The sequence below is a fragment of the Heterodontus francisci genome, chromosome 6 (assembly GCF_036365525.1).
Source record: "Heterodontus francisci isolate sHetFra1 chromosome 6, sHetFra1.hap1, whole genome shotgun sequence".
Lineage (NCBI taxonomy): Eukaryota > Metazoa > Chordata > Chondrichthyes > Heterodontiformes > Heterodontidae > Heterodontus > Heterodontus francisci.
This window is the reverse complement of record NC_090376.1, coordinates 122,250,504-122,263,322: the sequence shown is the minus strand read 5'-3', so window position 1 is coordinate 122,263,322 and position 12,819 is coordinate 122,250,504. Positions and strand designations below refer to the sequence as shown.

At 43.0% G+C, this 12,819-nt stretch overlaps 1 protein-coding gene across 9 annotated transcripts in view; it reads right to left on the bottom strand.

Annotated features, from left to right (window-relative positions):
- Positions 1-12,819, bottom strand: part of LOC137371521 (dedicator of cytokinesis protein 9-like) — a 291,071-nt gene that overhangs the window by 224,205 nt on the left and 54,047 nt on the right. For 3 of the 9 annotated variants that reach the window (XM_068034242.1, XM_068034246.1, XM_068034247.1), the window contains exon 1: positions 6,534-6,745. The exons of 3 other annotated variants lie outside the window; for them this stretch is intronic. In XM_068034242.1, coding sequence (XP_067890343.1) covers positions 6,534-6,695 — 162 coding nt within the window. In that variant the 5' untranslated portion in view covers positions 6,696-6,745. Of the gene's footprint in view, positions 1-6,533; positions 6,749-12,819 lie in introns of those variants that run through there. 3 more of the 9 variants (XR_010975240.1, XR_010975241.1, XR_010975239.1) reach the window with 2 other exon arrangements.

Here is a 12,819-nt window from a genome sequence, read left to right as displayed (position 1 = left end):
TGAACTTAAACTGAGACCCCCGTCTGCCCTCTCATCTGGATACAAAGGATCTTGTGGCACTACTACTTAGAAAAGCAGGGGAATTCTCCGCGGTGACCTGGCCAATATTTACCCCTCAACCAGCATCACTGAAAAAATTATCTGGTCATTACCATATTGCTGTTTGTGGGATCTTGCTGTGCGCCAATTGGCTGCAGCATTTCCTACATTACAACCGTGACTACACTTCAAAAGTACTTCACTGGCTGTAAAGCACTTTGGGACATCCCGAGGTCATGAAAGGCGCTATATAAACACAAGTCTTTCTTCTTTGTACTTACAAAGCTTGGTACACCAGTCCCAAGCATTAATGAAACCTATGTCCAGGTGAATACTTAATATCATTAGATAGAATTACACAGGATGTACAGCACAGAAACAGGCCATTCGGCCCAACCAGCCTATGCCGGCATTTATGCTCCACTCGTGCCTCCTCCCATCCTTCCTCACCTAACTCTCTCAGCACAACCCACTTTCCCCTTCTCCCTCATATGCTTAACTAGCTTCCCCTTAAATACATCTATGACTTTGGGATGCCCCAATGCACCTCAACTAATCCTTGTGGTAGTGAGTTTGACATTCTCACCACTCTGGGTAAAAAGGTTTCTTCTGAATTCCCTATTGGATTTCTTGGTGATCATCTTATATTAATGACCTTCAATTTCACTCTTCCCCACAAGTGGAAACACTCTGTATCGATTCTATCAAAATCTTTCATAATTTCAAAGCCCTCTATTAGGTCATCCTTCAGCCATCTCTTTTCAAGAGAAAAGAGACCCAACCTGTACATCCTTTTCTGATAGATATCCTCTCCATTAAATAAATACATTACAAATTATGTCACTTTGCTAATTTAAAACTGAATGAATAATGCATGATGAATTATAAATTTTAAACAAAATTGAAATCATAGGAAGTTATGGCACAGAAGGAGACCATTCAGCCCATCATGTTTGTGCCATCCCATAGAAAAGCTATCCAGCCTAATGCCACTTTCCAGCTCGTGGTCCATAGCCCTGTAGGTTATGGCACTTCAAGTGCATATCCAAGTACAGTGAGTTCCAGATCCCCACCACCCTCTGGGTGAAAAGAAATCCTCAACTCACCTCTAATCCTACCACCAATTATTTAAAATTTATGCCCTCTAGTGGCTGGCCTCTCTGCTCATGGAAATAGCGAATTGAATTGTGAATTGTTGCAGGGGAGATGGTGGTGTAGTGGTAATGTCAGTAGTGTAGTAATCCAGAGCCCAGGCTAATGCCCTGGGGACACGGTTCAAATCCCGTCACGGCAACTGGTGGAATTTCAATTCAATTAATTAAAACTCTAGAACTGAAAGCTAGTCTCAGTAATGGTGGCATGAAACTATCATTAATTGTCATGGTTGATCTTAAGTCTTTTGATCTTAAGTTGATCTTAGCAAGTCACTCCGTTGTCAAGGGCAATGAGGGATAGCCAACAAATGCTGATGCCCACAGCCCATGAAAGAATAAAAAAAACACAATAATTGGGATGAAGAGCATGAATATTTACAGACCTCATCACAACAAAGAAAGTGATATTTTGGAATAAAAACAGAAAATGCTGGAAATACTCAGCAGGTCTGGCAGCATCCGTGGAGAGAGAAACAGAGTTAACGTTTCAGGTCTGTGACCTTTCATCAGAGCTGGGAAAAGTTAGAAATGTCATCAGTTTTGAGCAAGTGAAAGCTAAAGGGGAAGGTCTGTGATAGGGTGGAGGACAGGAGAGATTAAATGGCAGAAGGTTTCATGGTACAAGGCCAAAGGGAGTGGTAAAGGAACAAGTAAAGAAACGAAAGATAAAAGCAAAATACTGCGGATGCTGGAAATCTGAAACAAAAACAAGAAATGCTGGAATCACTCAGCAGGTCTGGCAGCATCTGTGGAAAGAGAAGCAGAGTTAACGTTTCGGGTCAGTGACCCTTCTTCGGAACTGACAAATATTAGAAAAGTCACAGATTATAAACAAGTGAGGTGGGGGTGGGGCAAGAGATAACAAAGGAGAAGGTGCAGATTGGACCGGGCCACATAGCTGACCAAAAGGTCACGGAGAAAAGGCAAACAATATGTTAATGGTGTGTTGAAAGACAAAGCATTAGTACAGATTAGGCGTGAATACACTGAATATTGAACAGCAGCAAGTGCAAACCTGAAGAAAAACAACCTGAAAAAAACAGTGGGTAAGCAAACTGAACAAACTAAGATGAAATGAAATAAATGCAAAAAAAGATTGTAAAAAATATAAAAAGGAATGTAAAAAAAAAAGGAAGAAAAAATAACTAAAAATGAAAGTAAAATGGGGGGCTGTCATGCTCTGAAATTATTGAACTCAATGTTCAGTCCGGCAGGCTGTAGTGTGCCTAATCGGTAGATGAGATGCTGTTCCTCGAGCTTGCGTTGATGTTCACTGGAACACTGCAGCAATCCCAGGACAGAGATGTGAGCATGAGAGCAGGGGGGAGTGTTGAAATGGCAAGCAACCGGAGGCTCAGGGTCCTGCTTGCGGACTGAACGGAGATGTTCCGCAAAGCGGTCACCCAGTCTGCGCTTGGTCTCCCCAATGTAGAGGAGACCACACTGTGAGCAGCGAATACAGTATACTACATTGAAAGAAGTACAAGTAAATCGCTGCTTCACCTGAAAGGAGTGTTTGGGGCCTGGGATAGTGAGGAGAGAGGAGGTAAATGGGCAGGTATTACACCTCCTGCGATTGCAGGGGAAGGTGCCCTGGGACGGGGACGAGGTGGTGGGGGTAATGGAGGAGTGGACCAGGGTGTCGCGGAGGGAACGATCCCTTCGGAATGCTGACAGGGGAAGGGAGGGGAAGATGCGACTGGTAGTGGCATCACGCTGGAGGTGGCGAAAATGGCGGAGGATGATCCTTTGGATATGGAGGCTGGTGGGATGAAAAGTGAGGACAAGGGGAACCCTGTCACGGTTCTGGGAGGGAGGGGAAGGGGTGAGGGTAGAGGTGCGGGGAATGGGTCGGACACGGTTGAGGGCCCTGTCAACCACAGTGGGGGGAAATCCTCGGTTGAGGAAAAAGGAGGTCATATCAGAAGCACCGTCATGGAAGGTAGCATCATCAGAGCAGATGCGTCGGAGACGGAGAAACTGGGAGAATGGAATGGAGTCCTTACAGGAGGTAGGGTGTGAAGAAGTGTAGTCGAGGTAGCTGTGGGAGTCAGTGGGCTTATAATGGATATTGGTAGACAACCTATCCCCAGAGATGGAGTCAGAGAAGTCGAGGAAGGGAAGGGAAGTGTCAGAGATGGACCATGTAAAGGTGAGAGAAGGGTGGAAATTGGAAGCAAAGTTGATAAAGTTTTCTAGTTCGGGGCGGGAGCAGGAAACGGCACCGATACAGTCATCAATGTACCGGAAAAAGAGTTGGGGGAGGGGGCCTGAGTAGGACTGGAACAAAGAATGCTCGACATATCCCACAAAAAGACAGGCATAACTAGGACCCATGCGGGTACCCATAGCGACACCTTTTATTTGAAGGAAGTGCATGGAGTTGAAGGAGAAGTTGTTCAATGTGAGAACAAGTTCAGCCAGGCGGAGGAGGGTGGTGGTGGATGGGGACTGGTTGGGCCTCTGTTCAAGGAAGAAGCGGAGAGCCCTCAAACCATCCTGGTGGGGGATGGAGGTGTAGAGCGATTGGACGTCCATAGTGAAGAGGAGGCGGTTGGCACCAGGAAACTGGAAATTGTCAAAATGACGTAGGGCGTCAGAAGAGTCACGGATGTAGGTGGGAAGAGACTGGACCAGCGGAGAAAAGACAGAGTCTAGATAGGAAGAAATAAGTTCAGTGGGGCAGGAGCAGGCTGACACAATGGGTCTGCCGGGACAGTCCCGTTTATGGATTTTGGGAAGGAGGTAGAAGCGGGCTGTCCGAGGTTGTGGGACTATGAGGTTGGAAGCCGTAGAGGGAAGATCTCCAGAGGAGATGAGGTCAGTGACAGTCCTTTGGACGGTGGCTTGATGTTTGGTGGTGGGGTCATGGTCCTGAGGGAGGACGAAAGAGGTGACTAGAGGAGGTTTGAATGGCAGGATAGCAGCCGTCCGAACGCAAAAGTAAAGGAATTGAGAGAGAAAAAAAGCAAAGAAACAGAACAAAATGGTGGCAGAGGTTAGGATCTAAAATTGTTGAATCATTGTTGAGTCTAGAAGGCTGTAAAGTGCCCAATCAAAAGAAAAGGTACTGTTCCCCGAGCTGACAAACCTGAAACGTTAATTCTGTTTCTCTCTCCACCTGCTAAGTGCTTTCCAGCATTTTCTGTTTTGATTTTAAAAGTGATATTTTGAGCAGGGTGAGTAGGTATATTTATAGCACAGTATCAAGAGATATTCTGATATAATAAATCATTGTATGGTAAAAGGCAAATCTATTGTTATCCAACATTGAAATATCTCTACAAAATCCTCCACTTGTAACTGATCAAGTCTTCAGTGATTAAGTGAACATTTATGATAGTACAGGAGCTAATGAGCAACTCAAATGAGCAATAAAAGAGTCATTCACCTCAACAGATGACTTATTATTTACCACATTTTCACTACTGATCAGTGATTTTTCTGCAGGTATTCTGGAATCAGAGGTTTGAAAAATAAGAGTGAAACTGATCTACATTTGTTGGGAAAACTGTTCCCTATTTTCCTCCAAAAGGAATCAATTCCTCACAGGGGTCTAATACGAAGGTGCAAGACACACTCTGATACTTCATCCCTGGGCCAGGACCAGTATTTCACTGGCTGTAAAGCACTTTGGGACATCTTGTGGGTGTGAAAGGTGCTACAGAAATGCAAGTCTTTTTTTAGACAGTTTCTGGGCTGTAGAATCTGCCAAGAATGTAGCCTGACAAAATGTTACAATAGAATTATTTTCCATGAAATTGCTTGCAGTAAAACTTGCCAAAAAGGAAGAAAATGTCAATACGGTACAATATACTGGATTATGTAATTCCTGAAAGGTTTTTATTCCCTTGATATCCCATTTTGCTTCACATATTTCAGGCTGGAGGTAAGTATACAGAGGTGTTCCCTAGGGATTAGTATTGGGACCACCGCTCTTTTTCATGCATATTAATAACCTGGACTTGGGTATACAGGACATCATTTTAAAGTTTACAGATGGTACAAAACTCAGAAATATAGCAAATAACATGGAGGAAACTAACAGACTTCAGGAGGACAGAGATGCAAAATGGGCAGACACATGGCAGATGAAATTTAACACAGGAGAAGGATGAAACAGTACATTTTAATAGGAGAGGCCATCTGAAATAAACTGTACAATTTGAAAGGGGGTGCAGGAACAGAGAGAACTGGGGGAGTCTGTACTCAAGTCTTAGAAGGTGGCAGGACAAGTTGAAAAGGCTGGTAAAAAAAAGCATATGGGATCCTTGGTTTGATCAGTAGAGGAATGGCGTACAAAAGCAAGGAAGTTATGCTAAACCTTTATAAATCACTCATTAGGCTGCAGCTGAAGCACTGCATCCAATTCTGGACACCATACTGTAGGAAGGATGTCAAGGCCTTGGAGAGGGTGCAGAGGAGATTTACTAGAATGGTGCCAGGATGAGAAACGTCAGTTATGTGGAGAGACTGGAGAAGCTGGGGTTGTTCTTCTTAGCACAGAGAAGGTTAAGGCAGGATTTGATAGTAACGGCACAGAAGGAGGCCATTCGGCCCATCAAGTCCATGCCGACTCTCTGCAGTGCAATCCAATCAGTCCTGTTCCCCAGCTCTATCCCCGTAGCTCTCTCAGTTTATTTCCCTCAAGTGCCCATCCAATTCCCTGTTGAAATCATTCATCGTCTCCACTTCCACCACCCTTGTAGGCAGCGAGTTCCAGATCATTACCACTCGCTGCATAAACAAGTTCTTCCTCACATCCCACCCACCCCCTCCATCTCTTGCCCAAAACCTTCAATCTGTGCCCACTAGTCTCTGTGGTTCTGTTCCAGTGGCAGAAGGTAACCAGAGGACAGACTGAAGGTGACTGGCAAAAGGACAAGCAACGACATGAGGAAATATTTTTTAGACAGCGAATTGTTGTGATCTGGAATGTGCAGCCTGAAAGGGCGGTGGAAGCAGATTCAATACCAACAAAAGAGAATCGAATAGGGGAAAACATTTCCAGGGCTACGGGGAAAGAGCAGGGCAGTGGGATTAATTAAATAGCTCTACCAAAGAGCCAGCACAGACACAATGGGCCAAATGCCCTCATTCTATGCTTTATCATTTTATGATAATCAGACTGCATTGCCAGTCACAATCTTTGATTTGAATTCTTTGGCAAGAGTGCATGCTGCTATAACAGATTGATTTTTGCAACATTATAGATTGTAACATTCTGCAGACCAACAGGGACAACATGCAACATCAAAATTGTTATTTACCAGCGAGGGGCAACAAAAATGAATTAACGTCTCTGGATACATACAGCAGAAATAAATTGGGAGCATTTACCAGAACTGAACAGATTGGTTTCCTCGTCTCTTCACAAGCCACATTCTGCACTGCATTTTGCAGCGACACTTGCTCTGTCTGTTGCTTGCAAATATAACCACAGTTCTTTTCGACAATTGTCCTCAAACCTTTAAACAGAATGATACTGGAAGTGCAGCCCATTCCACTTGTGTGCAGAGGTGTTCATCGATCACTCTTGTTCCAAATGGACTGTGGAAAGCTACAGTTCTTGATAAAGGTTAGCTGCACCATGCTCAAAATTCTCTTCCCTCTCTCTCCACTGCACAGCGGAAGAGCTACAATCCCAGGAATCCACCTCACTGAGTAATTGCAACTCTCTGCTCTTCTCGCCTTTAGCGGTGAACAGCAACACATATCCAAAAAGAATCACGGGGGAGTCGAAAGGCTGCAGAAAAAAAATCACACAGCCACACTGCAGCACAAAAACACTGCTGGAATCAAAAGGCAAGAGCGTTCTTCGAGCTGTTAAAGATGCAATTGGAAACATCAAATTAAAGATGGAACGATATTTGTACACATCTTGGGGTCTCCTTCAGAGCCAACTAAAATTATCATCTCATGGAGATATAGCTGAAGCATTGCTGTCTCTGTTCAACCTGCCACTGGTCCAGTTTGATTTCTGCAAAGCCCAAATCTCCCGGTTGCTTTAATGCCAAGATACACGTTAGCTCCCGTCTGTTTTGCTGATGTAAAGGCATCATGGTTCGTTATTCAAGATCCCACTGGGACACGCTTGGAAACAGGACCGAAGGAAGCTGACAAGCACGTAAATACTCTGCAGCTGTGACTTAAAGCATCAGCAGCATCAATGAGGTGTTTTCTTAATCTCTCATTCTCCTCGAGAAAAAAAGCCTTCTTCAGAAAACCAACCAGCCAAGCATGTGAAAATTTTTTAAAAGGATCACTACTCTACGACAAGGAGTTAGTTTAAATCTACCCACCACATAATTACTAAAATACTTAACAGTTTTAATAATACAATTACAGTGTAGATCTGTGTACTTAAAAAGGTTTGTAAATGTAAGAGAAATTATACATTGGTACGTGGTAGCAAAAAACAAAAAGGTATCTGATGTCAGGCTCATATAAAATAGTGATGGTGTAGTGATCAGGATAGAGAGGGCCAATTGTGATCCCCCGACCCCACCACAAACCATCCACTTCAACTTGAGGAAGTTTTGTGCCAACGGCAGTGTCAGTGGTGACTCAGTGGGCACCACCCTCACCTCTTAGTCAGAAGGTTTTAGGTTCAAGTCAAATTCCAGAGATGTGAGCACAAAACTCAAGGCCGACACTCCAGTTCAGTAGTGAAGGAGTGCTGCACTGTCAGAGGGCTGTCTTTCAGTTGACAGATTAAACAGAGGCCCCGTCTGCCCTTCCATGATCTCGGGACGTCCCAAAGCGCTTTACAGCCAATGCAGTACCTTTGAACTGCAGTCACTGTTACAATGTAGCAAACGTGGCAGCCAATTTGCGCACAGTAAGATCCCACAAACAGCAATGGTTTATTTAAAGTGATGTTGATGGATAAATATTGGCTGGGACGCCTCTGCGGTATTGCCATGTGATCTTTTATATCCACCTGAGAGGGCAGATGGGACTCTCAGTTTAACATCTGATCTGAAAGACAGCACCTCTGACAGTGCAGCACTTCCTCAGCACTCGGCATTGGAATGTCAGCCTTGATTTCGTGCTCAAGTCTCTGGACTTGAACCCACAACCTTCTGACTCAATGCATGTTACGGCTATTTGCATAACTGATCCATGCCAACTTGCCCAATCAAGTAAAACCACATGGGTAGCTTTACAAAAAAGAACAGATCTACAGATCTAATTAAGTAGCTGTAAAATAGGTCTCTGTCTTTGGCACCTTATTTAATCATTTTTGTAATATTACTGTAGAATACTCATAAATCATTTTCAATTAAAAAGGTCTCATCAGTATTCAGTTGGTTACATCATGACTATGCTATACACAGTCGAGCACAAAATGGAATTAAATATTGAAAATTAAATTGGTACATTTCATTAACCACAGCATTAAAGGATGGGAGTGCACCTCCACATCAATAAACAACAATGACACACTGAATGAGGGAGTGGCACATCAATTCACCAGGGAAATAGTTGGAAAAAAAACCCCAAGGAACTCTGACTATCATGAGTCGTAATCCTCGCACTCAAATAAACCACATCATCATTTTAATTACAACACTCCGGTACTTCAAATCCCAATTATTTCTTTCATGTGTCAATAGGAAAATTAGAAGAATTTCCTTTATTTTTGGCCAGACAGCACAATCTCCTACATGTCTTGTAATTACAGGGGTGAAATTTCATGTTGTGGAGTTTTACTTCAAGAACATGGCAACATTCACTTCTATAGAAAAGTCTGTGCTGCACCAGTCGCTAAATATAACATGGCACAATAAAAGGTCCTTTCATTTTCCGTTCCATTCTCCGAAAGCCCTGGAGTTTTAAGCACGGACACCCTTGGACTCCACAATACACGGAAGTGCTGTCACAAGCTATGACTATTCTTGCATATCCAAACCACATTTCCTTTTTTAAATAACTGCATACATTAAAACAGAGAATAGTCCTTCCAAGTTCGATAGTTGAGGAGAAAATATTCACAGTGTTCTATGCACCAAAAACAAACATAGCACCACAGCAAATAAGAATGGAAGAACACATGTTGCAAGGACATAGACCTTCATGCTTGCAGCAAGAATTTGACCACACGGTACAGGAACAGTCCATAATACAAGGCACAAATTCTATTGGTTGATAAGATTAGAGACAAGATCAAATGCTAATGTATTCCAACACTTCATGGATACGTTTCTGGAGGTTTCATCACATGACTTTCAACCCCCACCATCCCAGCACTCACTCCATTGGCTGTGGAAACATGTTCATCCTCATGGTACACAGCCAATCGGAAAGTGGACAGACTCTCAATTATCGGATTGGATGTAGCACGTGATGGTACTATACACCAATCTTCACCGTCAGTCAAAAAGCCAATCCTCCGCATATCCAATATTTTAATAACTAGTAAACACGGACCTTCAAAGAAAATCTTTTAAAAACACAATTGTTTCCAATGCCCCAGTGATTCTTCGCCTGGGTTTGCTCACAGCAGTGTCCTGGAGATTAATGTTTAATTTCTGGAGACTCCAAGGCAATCCGGGAGACTTGGTAACCTTAAGCTTTATGGCTTCCTTGCTGACTGAGGAGGTACACTGTGCAGTATGGTACCAAGTATGCAGGCGAGGAAGAACCCAGTTTAACCCCTGATCTCTACTGAGCTAAATGTCCTCAGTGGAGGCAGTGGTCAGCCAGTATAACTGGTGTCCAGTATTAGGAAATTTATATAGCACCTTTCGTGACCTCAGGACGTCCCAAAGCATTTTACAGAGCATTAAGTGTAGTCACTGTTGTAGTGTAGGAAACACAGTAGCCAATTTGTGCACAGCAAGCTCCCACAAACAGCAAATGAATGCTGACTAGATAATCTGCTTTTTAGTGATGTTGGTTGAAGGATAAATGTTGGCCAGGGCATCGGGGAGAACTCCCCTGCTCTTCTTTGGAAAGCATCGTGGGATCTTTTACCTCCACCTGAGACAGCAGACTTAATGTCTCATCCAAAAGATGGTACCACCTCAGTATTGCACTAAGTGTCAATCTCCATTCTGTGCTCAAGTCTCTGGAGTGGGACTCAAACCCACAACCTACAGACTAGTATAACTCGCAAACCACTTTCTGATCGCCATTTATTTCAACACTGTCCACAGTACGTTTGTAACATTAATTTTTCTGTCAACATGTAGCATTTTGCACCTTTCTATGCTGAATGTCATCTGCCGTTGGCTCGGCCAATTGCAGATGTTATTTAATTGCTTTGCTCAGTCCCAAGTTGCTTTAGTATCACCTACGAACTTGATCAGTTTGCATTGGGTTTCTAGATCTACATCTTCAATGTAGACTAGGAACAGTAAGACTCCAGCACTGAATGGTGGTGCATTCTACTCACTATTACACACATCCTGGCCTGACTCCCCTAACAAGTACCCTCTCTTTTTGCTTCCTTCAACTAAATTCTCCATTCAAGTCCTGAATTCCTCATAATTTCAGTTTCAGTAGAAAGCTTGTGCTAGGAACTGTACTGAAGGTTTTTGGGAAATCCAAGAACACCAGGTCATATGGTTTTTCCACTGTCTACTGGGATATCATTTCCTCAAACTAAACAGCAAGGTGATTTGCCGGACAGAAACATTCTTTTCTAAAGCAACGATGACTTGTATTTATTAAATTATTCCCATACAGATACTCCTCACTGTTTATTGATGATTGGCTCCAGTGCTAATGATAAATTGATCGGTCTGCAATGCCTGGATTTCATTTATCCTCCTTCACTTTGTTCTAATTGATAGCACAACTCTCTCATAACAACTTTGCAATTCACAAATTTCATCCCCAGTCTTCCAATACTCTTAAGATAGATACCCACAGTCCTTGGGGCCTTGTTGATAGAGACCTTCAAGCTTCTTTCAAAACTCCATTTCATTGCTATCCAAGTCCATCTGGATAATTTAAGTTACAGTAGTGCATGTTGCTGCTGAACATGTCAAGAAAATATTCATTTTGACACATCGCATGAATGGTATAGAAACAGAATGTAACCCTCACCCAATATGGCCAAAAATAAACCCCCAGAGGATGTGGTTATTTAATCTCATCACTGTTTTATGGGGACTTCTTGTGTGAAAATTGGCTGCAACGTTTTCCTGCGTATTATCTACCTGCCAAACGAACTTTGCTGCCTGTGTAACACTTTGGGAAGTCCTACCATCACAAAATCTTCGATCATGACATCCTTTGAAGATTCTAAGAAAAAGGAACGTAAGATTGTCAAGGTGCAGTTTGACTTGCACAACCCATTGACTTGCTAAACTATGATATAATAGAGAATTCAACACAATAACATCAGTTGATGCTGGTCTATTACAAAGAAATACTAGAAATGTACACCACAGAAACAGGCTATTCAGCCCAACTGGTCGATGCCAGCATTTCTGCTCCACATGAGCCTCCTCTCAACCTAGCAGCATATCCTTCTATTCCTTTCTCCCTCATGTGTTTATCTAGCTTCCCCTTGAGTGCATCTATGTTATTTTCCTCAACTACTCCATGTGGTAGCGAATTCCCAATAGTTATTTTCTGTAATAATTTTCTATAATAACTATTCCCTGCTGATCCTCAGCTTCACCTGCATCAGCAGCCTTTAAGACTCTCAGGATCAGAGACATTATGACACAGGAGGCCATTCAGTCCATCAAGCGCATGCAAGTGCATGTAGAGCAATCCAGTCAGTCCCATTTCCCCCGCTCTATCACCGTAGCCCTGCAAGTATATTTCCCTCAAGCACCCATCCAATTTCCTTTTGAATCATTCGTCATCTCCGCTTCCACCACCCTCAGACAGTGAGTTCCAGGTAATTACCACTCGCTGCATAAAAAAGTTTCTCCCTCATGTTCAGCCCCCTTCCCTGCATCTCTTACTCAAAACCTTCAATCTTTGGCCCCTAATCCTTGTACCATCAGCTAATGGGAACAGTTTTTCCTTGTCTACCTTATCTAAGCTGTCATAATCTTGTACACCTCTATCAAATCTCCCCTCAATCTCCTTTGCTCCTGGTAGAACAACCCCAGCTTCTCCAACCTAACCTTGTAACGAAAATCCCCCATCCCTGGAACCATTCTGGCCAATCTCTGCACCCTCTCAAGGACCCTCACATCCTTCCTCAGGTGTGCTGATCAGAACTGGATGTAAACATCCTTCGCTGATACGTTATGCAGCAAGAGATTATTGCAGTGAGAGTGAATTGTAGGTATGGCCACTGCCATTACCAGCATTCTCCAACAGTACATTTCATTAATTTAGATTCAATGAAACTAGCCAGGCAATGTGGTCACTTGGGTACTGAGCAATGAGGTTACATACTGGAAACTCTCAATAAGGCAAGCTATCAGTTCCTGATGGCAAAGAATATGAATTATATTCAAGATAGGTCACAAATGCTTAGGAAAAAAATAAAATTTACTTCATTGCTCTTGGTTATTCTTCATTAAACTTCACAGAACAGAAATAAAGGCATAATTGATGTGGACAGTAAAAAAAAACAACTGCACGCTGTAAAACAGCTCTCAGATGTGACATAGGTTTTAGTTTAGACAGGCAACATGATCGGCGCAGGCTT